General features: G+C 38.0%; 1 protein-coding gene across 1 annotated transcript; it reads left to right on the top strand.

The window, feature by feature from the left end:
* Nucleotides 1-11,852: 11,852 nt before the first annotated feature.
* On the top strand, nucleotides 11,853-12,779 carry LOC112809158 (olfactory receptor 13H1-like). Its single transcript, XM_025852537.1, has one exon. The coding sequence runs from the start codon at nucleotides 11,853-11,855 to the stop codon at nucleotides 12,777-12,779; it is 927 nt and encodes a 308-aa protein (XP_025708322.1).
* Nucleotides 12,780-18,661: the final 5,882 nt, after the last annotated feature.

Genomic DNA, 18,661 nt, shown 5'->3' with positions numbered 1-18,661 from the left:
CCATGATAAAAACACAACAAACTAGGAATAGAAGGAAACTTTCTCAACCTGATAAAGGAATCTATGAAAAATCCACAGATGACATCATACTTAATGGGGAAAGGGTGAGTGTTTTCCCCCTAAATCAGGAACAAGACAAGGATGTACACTCTTGCCACTTCTATTTAACACCATACTGGAGGTCCTACACAAGGCAATTAGGCAACTAAAAGAAATTAAAGACATACGGACTTGAAAAGAATAAGTAAAATTATCTTCATTCTTAGATGGCACGATCTTATATGTAGAAAACCCTTAAAAAATTCACTGAGAAAACTATTGGAACAAATCAACAATTTTGGCAAGATTTCAGGCTACAGAATCAATATACAAATCAATACAAATCAATATACAAAAATCGCTTGCAATGAACAACCTGAAAATGAAATTAAGAAAACAATACCCTTCAAAATGGGTGAAAATGAGTGGGAGATACAGACTTTCAGTTATGGAATGAATAAGTCACAGGAATAAAAGGTACAGCATAAGGGAATATAGTCAATGGTATTATAAATAGCATTAGAAGGTGACAGATGGTAGCTACACTTGTGGTGAGCAAAGCATAATGTATAGAGTTATTGAATCATTATGCTGCACTCCTGAAACTAATGCAACATGTGTCAACTATACTGAAATTTTTAAAAATAAAACAATTCCATTGATAATAACATCAAAAAGAGTAATAAGATACCTAGCAATATGCAACAAAGAATGTGCAAAACTTATACTCTAAATTAAAGAAGATTTAAATAAGTGGGAAAACACCCAATGCTCAATGATCAGAAGACTTAGCATTGTTAGGATGACAATACTCCCCAAACTTACGTACATATTTAATACAATCCCTATCAGAATCCCAGCTGACTTCTTTGTAGAAATTTACAAGCTGATCCTAAAATTCAAATGGAATTTTAAGGGATCCAGAATAGCCAAAACAATTTTAAAAAGAACAGAATAGCAGGACACACACTTCCTGATTTCAAGACTTACTACAAAGCAATGGTAATCAAGACAGAGTATTACTGGCACAAAGATAGACATTATAGATAAATGAAATAGAACCGAGTCCAAAAATAAACCCAAGCATCTGTGATCAACTAATTTTTAATAAGGGTGTCAGGACTAATAAATGGGTGAAAATACAGTCTTTTCAACAAATGGTGCTGGAAAAACTGGATGTCCATGTGCAAACAAATGTAGTTGAACCTTCACTTCATACTACATACAAAAAGTAACTCAAAATGGATCACAGACCTAAATGTAGGAGCTTTCTATGGTCTGAATATGTTTCCTTAAAATTCATATGTTGAAATCCTAATCCCCAAACACGACAGTATTAGGAGGTGGCGACTTGGAAGGTGCTTAGGTCATGAGGGTGGAGCCCTCATGAATGGGAATAGAGCCTTATAAGAAAGGCTCCAGAGCGATCCTTAGCCCCTTCCAGCATGTAAAGACACAGCAAGAAGGTGCAGGCTATGAACTAGGAAGAGGGCTTTCCCCCAACCATACTGCACCTTGATCTTGGACTTTCTAGCCTCCAGAACTGTGAAAAATAAATTTCTGTAATATGTCAGGAAAATATTAAAAAACTAAAGCAACAGTAAGATCTTCACACTCACTAGGGTGACCAAAATCAAAATGTCAGATAATAACAAGTGTTGGTAAGGATGTGGAAAAATCAGAACCCTCATACACTGCTGATGGGAATGTAACATTACACAGTCACGTTGGAAAACAGTCCTGTAATTCCTCAAATGATAATACGTGGAGTTATACCATACGACCTAGTGATTCTACTTCCAGTTATATCTCCAAGAGAAATGAAAACATATGTCACAAAAATTTGTACACCGTTGTTTACAGCAACATTATTCATAATATTCTAGAGGTGGAAACGATGTCCATTGGTGAACAAATGGATAAACAAAATGTATTATATCCATTTATTATTAGGCCATATGAAAGAATGAAGTACTGATACATGCTGCAACTTGATGAACCTCAAAAGCATTGTGCTATGTGAAAGAAGACAGTCATAGAAGTCAACATAGTATATGATTCCACTCATATGGAAGTCCAGAATGTGTAAATCTATGGAGACAAAAAGGAAACTAGTGGTTGCCTTAAGGCAGGGCTGGGAAGTAGGTGAGGGGATAGATAAAGGATATGGGGTTTCTTTTTGACGTGATGCAAATGTTCTACAATTAAATGTGTTGATGGTTACACATATCTATGAGTATACTAAAAAACATTGTACATTTCAAATGGGTGAATTGTATGGTAGGGAGTTATATCCCAATAAACATGTTTAGAAAAAAAAAAGAAAAAAACTCAGTCTTAGAACTCTGTTGAATGAAAGGGTAAAATTCTACACAAACTCTCCAAGAATATCCCTTTCTTTGGAGCAAAAATATAGAAGTTAGAGAGAGGCAGAAAGAACAAATAACATTTATTCATTTATTTCATAAAAACACATAGAAGGATACAGACCAGGTAGAAAATTAGTACATAAGATAGTCAAAATCCTGCTTTTAAGAAGCTTACATTCTTTTTGGTGTTGTTAGGCAGAAACATACACTGCTTCCTAAGTAGCAGGCACTGTTCTAAGAACAAATATTAACTCCTTTAATCCTCACAAAACCCTATGAATTATTATTATTCCATTTCACAGATGAAGGTACAACTGAAGCCTTGATTTAAGCCTCATCTGGACTATTTAAGCAACCTTCCAATGAATCTTGCTGTCTCCACACCTGCCGCCATTCAATCTTCCACAATGCTGGGAAGGGTGATCTTTCTAAAACCAAAACCAACCATATGCGCTTTAAACTCTTCAGTGTCTTTCCACTACCTTAAGAACAAAGTCCAAATCCTCAGCTCATTGAACAGTGCCCTTCATTACCTCACCCCTGCCTAAGTCTGCAATCCAATTGTTTGCCCTATTTTTTCTTTCATGGTCTTCTCCAGCCATGCTGAGCTGCTTTTGGTTTCCCAAACTAAGAAGTAAGTTTCACATCTCTGGGTCTTGGTACATGCTTCTTTTTCTCTCTGATTTTCCTTTCTACTTTCCAACGTGCCTTCCCGACAATCCCCTACTTACTTGAAGACTCAGCTCAAGCTTTGCCTTCTCAATTAACCTTTCCTGACATCCTGTCATCCCCAGTAGAATTGACCAGCCCTCTTCTTTTCCATTATAGCTGGTGTTCCTTTCAAAGCACTTGTAATACTTTTTTTTTTTGCATGAACTGCTTTAGTTATCTGTATCTCCTTACTAAATGATAAAATTATTCAACTTAGGGAACTAGACTTACTTATTTCTGTACATTGAGCTTCTGACATATTTTCTGAAACTGTAGTACGTAGTCTATATATGTTTATTTAATAAGTGAATATATGAATGAATGAAGCAATTCATAGGTCAAGTAATTTAAATTTTCATGAAAAAAATCAATGAATCAATCAATAGATCAAGTAATATGAATTTTCTAGAAACTTGACTTCTGCATAAAGCAGAGTGCCCCATCCCCTACCAGCTATGCTAAGCCAGTACTTTCATCCATCATGTTCCTCCTGAGGAGCCTATAATGTTTCTGACCTGAATACATCAAATGACTATATGATAAAGAATGTCCATAATACCAATTGCCACTTACTGATGGTTTATTATGTTCTGGGCACAATGCTTATCACTTTTCATATAAGTTACTTCATTTCCTTAAGCCTCTTTCTTAATCTATAAAATTAAGGTGTTTTGAAATTAAATGAGCTAAACTGTATATCTGCAGATATATATTTCTCCCCCCACCAAATCAAATAAGGCCAGTGTGTCCTGCCTGAAATGTAGATCTAATCCTGAGATCTATAGGCCTGCTCTAATTTCATTCAGACCATAGGTTTAAAATAATTCTATGAACTGATATATTTCTTTATCTTCAAGTGTGTTTTGGATTCCGTATGTAATTTGGTCCTCAGAACACCATATGCAGTACCTAGGGCAGGGATTATTTTTCACCATTTCACAAACGGGAAGAGGTTAATAGACTTATTACAATAATAAGGCAAGTTTGTGACAGAGCCAAGACAAGTACCCAGGTCTCCCCACAAGTGATTTGCATTTTTATATTAGGGTTATTTACAATAAAGTCTCATATTCTAAAATGGGTATCATTTAGATGAACACATTCTACAACTCTCTTGTGTCAAAGTCATAAGAAGTTTTTGAAATTGAATCCCAGTGCTTGGCTTCTATTTGTACAGAACTTTTCATTGTTGTTTTTAAGTCTTCAAAGTTTCTCCACTCTCATCTTGAGAAAGCAGTGTACATTATCCCCATTGCTTACAATTAGTATGTCATTATGGAGTTGGAAGTTTTAGGTAAAGTTAACTGCCAAGTCTGCCAACTTCTTAACAATGCCCAATGTGGCATCTTTGGGTGTTTACAAGAAATAGTTTTTAATTGCTCAACTTTGAGAAATGGACTGAGGCTAATCATGCCCCAAGGGCCTGAGAGAATCTCTAAGACACAAAGCTATTAGAAAAGTTCTGTTTGTCTGGGACCAACCCAAAGCATCACAGGTGGAAAGAACACCTTTCCAGTTTAAGATGGCCTCATCATCTCTCAAAGTTGAAACAAATTTCCTTAGACGTTTGCTTAAAGTCTGTTAGGAGATATTTGGTTGGTCAGTCCTCTCCAGAACCTCATTTCCCTTTTTTTCTGGTAATTCATGGCTCCTAATACATAGCTCAGGCCTACCTCATAACATAAGGAAAAGGGAGAAGGCAGAGTTGTCACTTGCTAAATTAGAATTATAGATTTGTGCATAACTCCAGACAGGCACCCAAGGACTGTAATGAGGAATTGCCTATACTATAGTCAGCCCTTTATAATCCACTACACACTCTCTGTTTTGCTCATCCTCTGATTAAGGATTTTTCCAAGAGTACACCAGAAACAGCTACTAAAGAGGTCTTCTACTAGTCACAATCTTTCCAAAGCAGAGAAATGTATTTCTACCAGCTCAGTCCCCAACCCTTATCTCTTCCCCTTTGCCTGCAGTAATTCCTGCTATTCAGCATTCTAAAGCCTTCATTTGACTGTCAGGATACATCCCTACACTAAGCAACAGAACCCACAAATGTTTTTCTTTTTGCCTTAACCCAGATCTTTCCTGTAACCCTTTTATTAGGCCTTAGGATAACTTCCTTAGTTGTCTTCCATATACAATAAAGATATTTATGACCTACTATCAAAAAAGGCTTTGAACAGGAAAAGTTTCTCTAAAATTAAGGGTGTCATAACTGCAACAGGCCCCAGAAATGGTCTGATAAGCAAAAGAAACTGAGACCCAGAAAATTAAAGTAAGCTGCCCAATGTCAGACAACTTGTAGGGTGTCTACTCTATCCTTGGGTCTTCTCTCCTGACCAATTTGAGAAATGCCACATTAGGTATACATTCAGAGGTCATGAGGCTGTCAGAAGTTAAGTACTGTCATGGGAACTGATTCCATATCCTCGCCATTACCGTTTTCTAACTGGCAGTGAAACAAGCCTCAGCCAAAAAAGGGTGTCTTAATGTGGTACTGATATCATGTCACACTGAGTTACCCAAGGACCTGGACAAAATCTTGCTGAGTACCAGATCTGAGACCTTTGCCCTCAAATCAAAAATCAAGCAAAATACGATAGGGATAATTTCTCAAAAGTCAGTGATATGGAAGTAACCCTGAGTTTTCTATCCATCTCTGTCTCTAATTAATTGTGTGACCTTTAGTCAATTCACTTCATTGCTTTAGACCACAATTTTCCCATCTATAAAATATAAGTACCAATTTATGTGAACACATTTGGAAAAGTAAAAATAATTAACATGCTAGTATTTATTGAGACTTATCATGTGCCAGGCACTATTCTAAATATTTTACATGTTTTTACTCATTTCCTAAAGATGAGAAATTCAGCTCGGATTCTTTGGATTACTTGAACAAGTTCACAGAACTAGTAAGCCTCTGAGTACACAGCCTAAACCACTACCTCAGACTGCTTCCCACTACCCTATATTGTATCTACTACCATAAAAAGTGTTACAGAGCTTGAAAAACAATGATCTGTCCTCAGGTAACCTATGCCATAGGTGAAGAGTCATAACAGAGAGAACCAGATAACAAAATAGAAGAACTAAGCCGAGTGTTGAAAGATGGATTAGATAGGACCTTACTTTCCAAGTTGGTAGAACATCAGAATGATCAGTGCAGAAGGAGTGGGAGTGAGCGTGAAGGAATTCATAGAACAAGGAAAGAACTAACTTGATTCAAGTGGAGACTACTTGGTGAAGACTTGGGAGACAGAAGTGAATGTGGGAATCAATAACATATACTGTATAGTTTGCATAGCACTTACCACCAGTGCATACACACATTCTCATTTGTTTGGGCCATGTCAGCTTCCCCTACCAGACTGTAAGTTTCATGAAAGTAAGTAGTATATCTGGCAATTTTTTGCACCACGTCTCCTCAATGCCAAGCACATAGCCTGACACATGGTGGGTGTTCATTAAATATTTGTTGAATAAACGTATCAATAGGTAAATAAAAAAGTAAATGTTACATGATAGATGAGAGACTGCCATAGTTAACCTTGCGTGCTATATGAAGGCATACAAACTCAATATAGTTGCAAAAAGGAGTCTACGGAGGCTGTTTGAGCAGGCTGAGGTGGCGGAAGTGGGAATGAAAAGGCAAACATAAGGGCTATTTCAACGTGGGAATCAATAACACATGTACTCTCTGCTGTGCACTCTCTATCCCAGCTGTCCCCTGGTAGACGTTTCTCCACCAGCTGCAGGCTCTGTCACGACACCAATTTAATACAGAAAGAATGTGAAGGGACTATGGACCAAAATAAAAAAGAATTATTTCTTAGTTCTGTGGAAAGCCCAGCAGTGGTATACTCCCATGGTCTCAAAAGTCTCCTTTCTCTTTTCTTTATTTGTTTTCCCTACACAAAATGCAACATTTTTTTCAAACAGCTCTGGTTTGGCAAAATTTAATTGCCTATTTGGGATGAGGTCCCTGAAGCTCTCAGAAGTTAATTATTTCTTTCTGGTGAAATTCAGAAACTTTGAACTCTACGCATGAGATAAATGATCTGGTAGCACTTTGGAACCTCAACTTATTTAAGTTACTGAGCAGCTCATCAACTTGCTCCTTGCATTCGGAATTGAATCTGGAAGAGAATTGGACCCCAGACATCATGAGTAGGCTGAGGATGTAGATTTATAGATTTAGTTCAGAGCAAAGTATGCTCCCAGAGATAGAGCTCTGATGACAGCTTCCAAATAAACATATAGATCGATGAATTTTGAACCTACATGAAGAGAAGAGGAGAAGAGGTGCAATTTCTAAACCAAACTGTTCAAGGAAAGGCAGGTTCTGATAGTTATATTTTCTGGATAAGTAAGGGGTAACCAAAAGGCTTTTGGGCTTCAACTCCAGTATGATGCTTTGGAAACGGGCTGGGTCTATTTTCCAGCTTTAGTGAGTAAAGTGATTGTCATTAGATGTTTTTGCTGACAGAGGGATGCACAAGTCCCTGGAGTCTTCAGGTTGCATATTTTCACTCTCTGGCACTGAAAATAAGTGGTGGGGAAAGAGCAGGAAACTGGCTATGGTACGTACAGAGCCCAGGACATCTCCTGGAAGTCATCCAATTTAGTTTAAAGCCCTGGGTGCAGCATGTTTTGCTATCATTTCCTTCTTTTTTCTTTTTTATTTTTTTCCGTTAATTTTTATTATGTTTTTAAAGAAACTGGCAATTTGGTTTAATTGTGTTCCAGTTCATCAGAATAAGATAATAGATAGATAAGTATTGCCAAGAGGTGAAAGATGTCTAACCTAGCAGATTGAAAACTGAAATAACCTAAGGGTCTTGATGCAAAACATTCAGATGACCTCAGTCCTTCTTATGTTACAACTGTTCCGAGGGAGACTGAACAAGGATGTATGTGGGTCCAATGTCAGTGAAATAAATGTTTGCCTAAGAAATTAAATAATGTAATTAGATACCATTACCAAGGGCTGCATGTATACCAAAGTGTTTGGCGGTTGCAATTTGACCTAATCCAAAAGAATCTTCTTTCTTCAGAGGTTTCCAGGCATTTGAGAGTTTGAGAAGCTTTTGAAATCCCACCATGAAAGTTTGCAGAAAGATCATCACTGTTCCAAACATGACAATGTAGAAAATTATTCTTTTGGGCAATCTCATTCTACTCCAACTATTGGTACTTGAAAAGGACCTCCAATGGTGAGTCAGTAACAAGAAAAAGCTCCAATTTCTTCCCTCTCCTTCAACATTTTTTTCCCTCTAACCATTTGTGAGACATAGGCAAACTCCAGGAAGTCAAGGGGCAGCCATTAGTTGAAAGGAAAGTTAAGCTGTATAAATAATTGCAGGTGACAAGACTAAGATGGGAAATATGCTGGGTCCAGTTTGCCAGGAATCTTTTAATGATAATTCTAGGATGAGACAATCAACATTGTCTTTGGAGGGCAGGGCCCAGACTAATGAAAAATAGCCCCCTCAATTAAGAGGCTGAGTAGCCTTTAAGTGTGAGAAGGAAATTGTCATCAATTTTAAGTTCTATGGGTCCAAACACAGTACTAATGGAGGCAAGGTCATGGGTTCAATCCCAATACCTATCAGTTAGCTTAACACCATCTAAAAACAAGTCTTCCCAGGGCCCTAGACTGATCACCAATTTTTAGTCAAATGACTCATCAATTTATTCTACTGGGCTCAGGGAAGACTGAGGGATAAATTCCTTATAAACCTTCCCTCAATACTGGAGAAACAGAATACACCCTGCAGCTCATTAGGAATGATAGATTCATATAAAAGAGAGTAAACATGTATTTATCAATATTTAATATTTAACAGCAAAAACAATGTGTTTTAAACAGTTCTAGGAGCAACAGAGACCTTTAAATGGCATAAGAATCAGCTGTCTACTTCTATACAAAACCATTTCATCCTTCCATCTGCAGCCTGCCCATTATCTTTCTAGACCTACTACTGTGGATGGTGCATGTATAGATAATTGGGAATTAAATATAGACCATTCAAGGAAATTTAGGGCATGACTATACTAACTTAAAGTGTAATAGTCTTCATTGTGACTCTCATCTTTCTTCATTTTCCCACTATGGAAATGATTATCTCAATTTTTACTTGCAAGGTAGAGGCAATCCAAGGGAAACCCTTTTATCCAGGGTCCCATAATAAATGAAGACAGAACCAGCGTTAAGTTTCTCAAGCTCTGAGGACACTCCTGTGAGGACAGGTCATCAGCCTCCCCACCCCTTGCATGTGTTTGCCAGTTCCTAAGTGGCATATGCTTTTATATCCATGGATTTATCATTCCTGTGTACTTGGCCTGTCTGAGAGGTTGACAAAATAGAGAATGAGACACAGGAATAGGTTCTTGGAGGCCAGGACAGGGAAGAGGGGGAGCTATGGAATCCTTCTTTGCTAAAGACTTTTAAGGATAAGTGAGTTTCCCATTTCAGAGATGGTTAGAGAAATTCCATCCCTTATCAAACTCCTCTAGTCCACATGCTTCTCCAACAATGGAGGAAAATACAGTAGATTCCTCATGTTGTGGGGAGTGTTAAGGTTTGTTTTGTTTTGTCTTCATTTTAGCTGAGGAAAATGTCTTCATTTTACTGAGGAAAATGAGAATCCTAGCATGTTAGAACTAGATGGGCTGTTACAGATCACTTAGTCTAACTGGATTGCAAATGCAAATTTAGGCCAGTGAGGGGAAGGAACTTACCCAGAGACATAGCCAGGGAGTAGCAGAAACTTCAAGGAAGGGATTAGAAAGAGAAGGAAGAGTTAGTTTCATGAAGAAGCACATAAAGATTAAAGGGTATTTGGTATATAGACAGCAATGTCGGGGGAAGAAGCAGATAAAAGAAGAAAGGTTGTCTTTCAATGTGGAACAGGCCAAGAGCTCCATTCACACGTTCATTCATCAAGTAATTCTTGAGCACCTTCCATGTACTAGGCACTATTCTAAGTTTTGGGCATACAGTTGTGAGCTAAATGGACAAAACTCCCTGATTTCATTGAGCTTGAGGGTACATTCTAGTTAAAGAGACAATCAACAAACATAATTAATAGATAAAATATACCATGTGCTGGAAATAACGATTCTAAGGAGAAAAATAATGTAGGAAAGGGGGGTATAAAATGTCAGGGGTTAGAAATGAACCTTTAGACAGGTTGGTCAAAGAAGGACTCACTAAAAAGATTCCTTGTGAGTAAAGACCTGAGGGAAGTAAGATGATAAGACATGCAAGGATCTGGGCTTCATATATATGGAGCAACAAGATCTAAGAAAGCAAAGTCTCTGAGAACGGGATGTGCTGTGAATGTTTAAGGAACAATGAGGAGGCCAGTGTGACGAGCAAAGTGAACAAGGAAGAGTAATAGGAACTGGGGTCAGAGAAGTAATTGGGAGGCAAACCCTGTAGGGCCTGATAGGTCATAATAAGGAGATTGGCATTCAATTAGGTTAAAATGGGAAGCTACTGAAATTTTTTAATGGAAAAGTGACCTGATATGACTTAACAATTTAACTGAATTATTTGAACTGAATGGGGGCAAGGCCAGAAACAGGGAAGCCAATAAGGAAATTACTGACAAAATTCAAGTGAATAATGGTGATGATTTGGAATAAAGGACAGCAGTGCAGGTGGCAAGAGGAGTAGTTAGATTCTGGATAATATCCGGACAATAACAGATATTATTTATTTATATATTTATTTATTCATTCAATATCTATCATGTCCCTATGATGCCCCAGGCACTGTACTAGGTACACCAGTAAATAAAGCAGACAAGGTCCCTGTCCTCAGTAAATTTACAGTTGAGTGGGAGACAAATAATAAACAAGTAATAGAATTATTAATATAATTTCAGATATTGGAATGTGCTACAAGAAAAGCATAAACCAAAGGGAAAGAGAGTATAGTAAGGTGGAAAGAGAAAGCCTTTTCAGATAGTCTGGTCATTCAAGCCCTCTTCTTACCACCCACACTTTTAGAATCTCACATTAGATTTTCACACTCTTAACTGGTGCTCAGTGACAACAGCACGAAAAACACAAGAGAAGCTGGCAATGTAAAACCAACCAGGGATATTAGCAGAAGGTTTTCACAGACCTCAAGGATTCCATGAAATACTCCATTTACATAATATCAGTTCAGATCAAAGAAGTACTTTGCAACACTCTATGCCAAGCACCATGGTAGATACTAGTGCAATGGGAAAATGGAGGCATGAACAATTTAGGAGTGACCAAAAGACACAAGAATAAGCAATATTTTAGCTAAAAGTATCAGAAGGTACCCTCTTTCTGGAGATTAGTAACAAGTTGACTGAAGTTCAGTTTTGGAAAATGGTGAACAAGTAAGAGAACCAGGAAGATGGCCTCCCTCTCCTCTCTTCTTACTTGAAAAAAAAAAATAACCCAAGAAGGTTATCTGGTGGAAGAGGGTTGGAGAACTTTTCATATAACCATTTTCAAAAGGATGAGGAATTTGCTATTTTCTTAGGGAAGGAGTAAACTTCTAGCTTTGTCTCTGTTCTCATTATACATATCCCCTTTGTATCCCCTATCTTTTGAAAAGGATCCTGTGTGTCCTAATTATTTCCACCTTTCTCACACCAGCCCTCCCTCTTTATTCACATTCTTACAGGTAAAATGAAGCAACTGCATTGGCACCCATCCAGTGAATAGTGGCAAATAGAAAGAATGGCCATAGATAATGCTACAGCAGTGTTTGAGTTTCTCCTTATTGGAATCTCTAACTATCCTGAGTGGAAAGTCACATTTTTCACATTGGTGCTGATAACTTACCTGAGCACATTGTTGGGGAATGGACTTATCATCTTTCTTATCTACTTTGACCCCCACCTCCACACTCCAATGTACTTCTTCCTTACTAATCTGTCTTTCTTAGACCTTTGCTATGGAACCGCTTCCATGCCCCAGGCCTTGGTGCATTGTTTCTCTACTCATCCCTACCTTTCTTACCCACAATGTTTGACCCAAATGAGTGTCTTGTTGGTCTTGGCCACAGCAGAGTGCCTCTTACTGGCTGTCATGGCCTATGACCGTATGGTTGCTATCAGCAATCCTCTGCGCTATTCCATGATCATGAATGGCCCAGTGTGTGTCTGGCTGGCTGCTACCTCGTGGGGGGCATCACTTGTGCTCACTGCCATGCTTGTCTTATCCCTGCAGCTTCACTTCTGTGAAGCTAACATCATTAACCATTTTGTCTGTGAGATTCTTTCCCTCCTTAAGCTGGCCTGTTCTGATACCAGCCTCAATGAGCTTATGATCCTCACCACAGGTATCTTTACCCTGTTCCTACCCTTTGGATTAGTTCTTCTCTCTTATGTCCAAATTGCCACTACTGTGCTAAGGATTCGCTCAGCCCAAGGTAGGCTCAAGGCCTTTTCCACCTGTGGCTCTCATTTGACTGTGGTGACAATCTTCTATGGGGCAACCATCTCCATGTATATGAAACCTCATTCCAAGTCATCCCCTGACCAGAACAAGTTTATTTCAGTGTTTTATGGGGCTTTGACACCCATGCTGAACCCCCTAATATATAGCCTGAGGAACAAGGATGTTAGAGGGGCAATGAGGAAAGTTATGGCAAAAAGGGCATGAACCTTCTTTGTTTCTAAAATTATATATATATATATATATATATATATATATATATAAATTTTATTATGTTATGTTAGTCACCAAACAGTACTTAATTAGTTTTTGATGTAGTGTTCCATGATTCATTATTAGTTTCAAGACATCAGCTACATCCTCACTGACGGTAAACAATTGTTTAAAGGGTCTGACTTTACCCTTGGTAGAGCAGGTGGTTATCATTTGAGAAGCTTCGGGAAGTGCTCCCACCCTAAAATATTACCCCTACTAAGGCTTGAATTTCCATTAGAGGAAACATGTTAGTGGTCACCCGTTAGGTCACAGAAGAGAACTAAGCAGCAAGAGAATCTCCTATGACTACTAGCAGAAGGCAAGTCATAACTGAACTGGAAAAATAGGACAAAGGATGGTGTAATAAAAGACCAGAAGACAAACGTCAGAAACTTTACAACTTTACTGGAGGCAAGCCCTGTTGTGAAAGCACAATTGGCTTGCTCTGTTTAACCTCAGAATCATGAGAAAGTTGCATCATAGCCATTTCCTACATTTGTGTGGAGTGGTTTTCCCCTTTTCTTGCTCTTTTTCTAAACTTCTTTCAAGTCTGTTATTTTATTTTATATTCCTAATGTAATTCTATGAAATTGATAAGAAAGACACCATAATCCCCCTGCGTTAACAATGAGAAAAGAGAGGGCCAGAGAAGGAGTTGAGACTTCTATAAAATCATACATAATTGGTAGTGGAATCAAAATTAGAATTTAGATCACATATATACAACCTCTGAACTTTGTCAATATTGTCTAGAAAATTATTTGGAATTATAGAATTATAAATGCAACTAACATTCATTGAGTACTCACTGTATACCAGACACTGAGCTATATGTTGTCACATATAATTATCACAACAATTCAACAAAATAGTGCTATTATCAACCCATATTAGAGATGAGGACACCGATACTTTTAGAAATTAAGTGATTTTGCCCATGGCCATAACGCTAGGAAAGAGCAGAGCCAATATTTAAATCTAGGTCTGGCTGATTTCAGATCCTATTCACTGTACCCACACTAGAGACCTTAGAGATTATTTAATGCAGTGATTTTAATCAACTTTATGGTGATATAATTTATGTACAATAAACTTTATCCAGTTACAGTGTGCAATTTTATGAATTTTGACAGATGTCCACTGAATCAGCACACAATTCCATCATCTCCAAAAGTTTCCTTGTGCCCTTTCATAGGCTACGCCTCCCCCACCCCATACCCTGTCAACCACTGATCTGATTTCTTTCACTATATGTTAGTTTTAATTTTCTAGAATTGACTGTTACTGGAATCCTATGTGTATGTACTCTTTTGTGTATGGCTTTTCTTACTGAGCGTGCTTTTGAAATCATCCACATTGTTGCTCCTATCAGTAGTTTGTTCCTTTTATTGTTGAGTATTTCATTGCACAAATTTACCACATTTATAAAAATCCATTCCTCGTTATCAGATGTAATGCAGTGGCTTTTAAACTTTTTTTAAAGATCTTTTATTTATTTATTTTTGAGAGAGAGAAGGAGAGAGAGAGAAAGCATGAGCTGGGGGAGGGGCAGAGGGAGAAGCAGATTCCCCACTGAGCAGGGAGCCCAATGAGGGACTCAATCCCAGGACCCTGAGATCATGACCTGAGCCTAAGGCAGGCGCTTAACCAACTGAGCCACTCAGGTGCCCTGGCTTTTAAACTTTAGTTCTCACAGTCCTATGGGTTCAGTTGTGTGCCTGGAACCTCTCAATGGAAGTGAAGTTTTCTGTGTATAATTTCATTTGAAAATGGAATTCTAAAAATAAAAGAAAAAGCTTTAGCAAACAACAATCTGCTACTGATCTCTCAGTTTTAGATGAGTTCAGAGGCTCAGTGAACAGTATATAAATTTCCCAGGATCATGAAACTTTCCGGAAGCAAATCTGGGCCTAAGACCCAGATACCCTGTTTCCTGGTCTCACTTTACTTTGGCCAATTCCACCAAACATGAAGAAGTCATCTACCAATTGGCCTGATAGAGAACAAGAGACAAATCAGTAGGAGAAAAATACAATGCACAGCACACCTAGATGTGAAGCAAGGCACCGTGGAGCAAGTAGATGTTCAGTGCATTCTTCAGACCCTGACTGCTGGGAGTAACACTGTGTGGTGCTACAAAGAGAATACCAGACATACAACGGACCTGTCTCACATGTGTACTCACTAAGCAAAGAGGAAAACAGAATGAATAAACCACTTGCCAAAATAGCCTGATTTTCTTTTTTTTTTTTTTTTCAGATTTGGAATTTGGTTAGTTTTTTATTTTGTTTTATTTTATTTTATTTTATTATGTTATCCATTATACATTTTTTAAAGTTTATGGTGTTCTTAGCCACTGAAACCATGCTTTAATATCAAGAAAAAAAATATTTAGGAAAAAGCCAAGTGACCCCAATTTTTAATTTATTCATTCAACAAATATTAACTTTCTATTTTCAACCAGACACTGGGCTAGGTGTTAGGGCAAGTTTCGTACTTTATGCAAAAGGTTTCTTACTATTGAAATAAACATTTCAAATTAACATTATGAAATAAATTGATGAAATTAATAAAATTTTAGAGAAAAAAATAAAGCTTTCAGGTAGAGAGAAACTCAGAAATTAAGAGGTATGTTAAGAGTACTCATGTGCTCGCTTTGGCAGCACATATACTAAAGAGTACTCATTTTATGAATAAACAAACAAAAAGCAGAATAAGACCTATAAATATAATGAACAATAAATAATGAATATATGAATACATAAGTAAATAAAAGTGGTGATTTCCAGAGGGAAGGGCGGGTGGGAGATGGGCAAAATGCGTGAAGGGGAGTAGAAGATACAGGCTTCCAGTTATAGAATGAGTAAATCACAGGAATAAAAGGCACAGCATAGGGAATGTAGTCAATGATATAATAACGATGCATGGCGACAGATGGTGGCTACCCTTGTGGTAAGTATAGCATATGTATTGTGATATTGAATCACTATGTTGTACACCTGAAATTAATGTAACATTGTATGTCAACTGTACTCAAATTTTGAAATTTTTTAAAAACACAAAATAAAATGGAAAATTTCCCACCAAAAAAGAAGTATTCATTTTAATGACTCTGCCTTTGAGGGGAGAAATACTCCACTCTCTATCACAGGTTGGTTTACAACTTAAAATGAGAAGCATATTTTCACTAATAGTGCCCCTACCACAAAATGGTAGCTCTGTCACTAGGTGCTTTGTCTTTTTATTGACTTGCTGGTTGGGCAGAGCCTACAGACAGAGGGGCGTAGTGGAATCTGTAGATGGGAGCTGTGGAATTGATTCTGCTACTAACTAGCTGTGTGACCTTAGGTATACCAATCTCCGGCCCTCAAATTTTCTCATCAATATAATAGGATGGTTGTATTTTGTTACCCAAAGACCTTTCCACTTCTAACCTTCTGTATCTAGGTGTTATTTTATATAGATTTTCTTTCTTGTCTTAAAAAAATGAAATAATATTATCAATTTACTCTGCAGCTCGCATTTTCCACTTGGCAATATATCATGGACATTCCTCCAGATCAATATATATAGATCTATCTGCCTGACTTTAAATGTTAGCTTTGACTGAAGAAGTAGGCACACATAGCAGCTAGTTAACATGAGTGTGACCCTTCCAGCACTAACATTCTGTTTCTAGATATCTAAACCCCAAAGGCCATCTAATTCAACATTAATATTAATTCATTTTAAATATAAAATAAACTCTATGAGGATGTTGTGAAATGAAATCAATTCTGAATTGTTAAAAACTCCTAAGGTTGAATATCACTTCTTCAGTTGATCAATCACAGGCACTGTGAGAAACATTCCACTGTGCATCCCACATCCCAAGCAGCTGGGTAGTGAAGCTTACCTTGTTTCAGCCTGGAAAGCAAATAAAAACTGGTTTGAAACTAAGGTAATTCTGCCAGAAATTGAGGAGAAAGTTTACAAACTGAACAGGCTCCAGATAATATTTTCCAGTGAGGATTTAAGGAAAAGATACCATGTCCCATTCATAGGATTTGGGATTTCAATTGAGGGAAGTCAGTAGAGTATAACTATTTAGAGCACAGGCCCTGGAGCCAAACTTGTTGGATTCAGATCTACATTCTGCCACTTCTTCGTTCAAGTCACTTTCTGCACTTCAATCCCTTTACCTAAGTGGGCTAATAGTAGGACCTACCTGTAGTGTTCAGCACTGGATCATGTAGGCAGAAACCACTCTAGTTATTTCAGGCAGGGAGTGATTTAATAAAGAGAATTAGAGACCTACAAAGCCTTTGAAAGGGCTGTAAGAGGGAACGTTGGTAAGGGAACGTTGCCAACAACCTCAGACAGTTGCAGGAATTGCAAAAATCTTGGGAAAATTTTAGAGGCATGAGGAAACTGCTACTAACGACTGCACCAAAGTTAATGTTTCGCAGAAGAATGCTCAGAAGCCACCTAAATCTTTGACACCTAAACACGATGTCAGGAGGACCAATGGTGGTGTCTATTTCTTTTATGCTTGTTCAGCTTCCTTGAGTACCTTTTATGGGTGAAATCCAAAACTGAATGTTACTGTCAAGAAAGTGTGGCAAATGTAGTTCCTAAGTTTTACAATAGGGGTGAGAGCTGAAAAAGATGGGGAAAGTTTTGGGGGCACCTAGGAGCTCAGTCGGCTAAGTGTCTGCCATCAGCTCAGGTATGATCTTGGGGTCCCGGAAGCAAGCCCCGAGTTGGGCTCCCTGTTCCTGCTCAGCAGGGAGTCTGCTTCTCCCTCTCCCTCTGCCCCCCACCTCCACTTGTGCTCTGTTTCTCTGTCTCTGTCTCTTTCTCAAATAAATAAATGAAATCTTTATAAAGAAAAGATGGGGGTGGGGGTGCCTGGGTGGCTCAGTCGTTAAGCGTCTGCCTTTGGCTCAGGTCATGATCCCAGAGTCCTGGGATCGAGCCCCGCATCGGGCTCCCTGCTCCACGGGAAGCCTGCTTCTCCTTCTCCCACTCCCTTTGCTTGTGTTCCTGCTCTCGCTGTCTCTCTCTCGTCAAATAAATAAATAAAATATTTAAAAAAAAGAAAAAAGAAAAGATGGGGTGGTTTTGAATATGACTTCATAGCTTGGTTAGGAGAATTGTATGAATCTGGGGCACCTGGGTGACTTAGATGGTTGAGTGTCCAGCTCTTGATTTCAGCTCAGGTCATGATCTCAGGGTCGTGGAATCGAGCCCCAAGTCGGGCTTGTGCTCAGTGGGGAGTCTGCTTGAGATTCTCTCCCTCTCATTCTGTCCCTTCCCCCTTAAATAAATAAATAAATAAATAAATAAATCTTTTTTTAAAAAAGAATTGTATGACTCAATTCATATAAAGCACTTAGAAAATTGCCTGGTCTATACTATAGTTAAAGAACAATAAATATTAGATGTCATTATGATGTCTGGATCACATGAGCCTAAGATGTCAGGAATTAGAGTGCCTACTTATTTTTTCAATAGTGCATTCCAAGACTACTCCTTCACCCATGCATGCTAGCATCCATACATCATTAATTCAATACATATTTATGGAACACCTACTATATAGCAGTACTCTGCTACTGCCATGGATACAGCAGTGGGGAAAACATATTTGTTCTCTCCCCTCAAAGAATTCACTCTCTAGGTGGAGAGAAAGACATGTACACAACCAAAATTACTGCACGAATTTATATCTTCTTAGTTCTTAAGTTTATAAAGCAGTTTACACACTTTATAATTTATCTTCTTCTTGAATGTATATTACCTCATATCATCTAAGTTTTTTTAAAGATTTATTTATTTATTTATTTATTTAT

The sequence above is a fragment of the Callorhinus ursinus genome, unplaced genomic scaffold (genome assembly GCF_003265705.2).
Source record: "Callorhinus ursinus isolate GAN/ISIS: 27379988/994484 unplaced genomic scaffold, GSC_fseal_2.0 scaffold33, whole genome shotgun sequence".
Classification (NCBI taxonomy): Eukaryota; Metazoa; Chordata; class Mammalia; order Carnivora; family Otariidae; genus Callorhinus; species Callorhinus ursinus.
The sequence above is the reverse complement of the archived record's forward strand: the minus strand, read 5'-3'. Positions and strand labels throughout refer to the sequence as shown.

Bases quoted from the DNA above. Each gene is read 5' to 3' on its own strand.
- LOC112809158 (XM_025852537.1), top strand. From the start codon at position 11,853: ATGGCCATAGATAATGCTACAGCAGTGTTTGAGTTTCTCCTTATTGGA.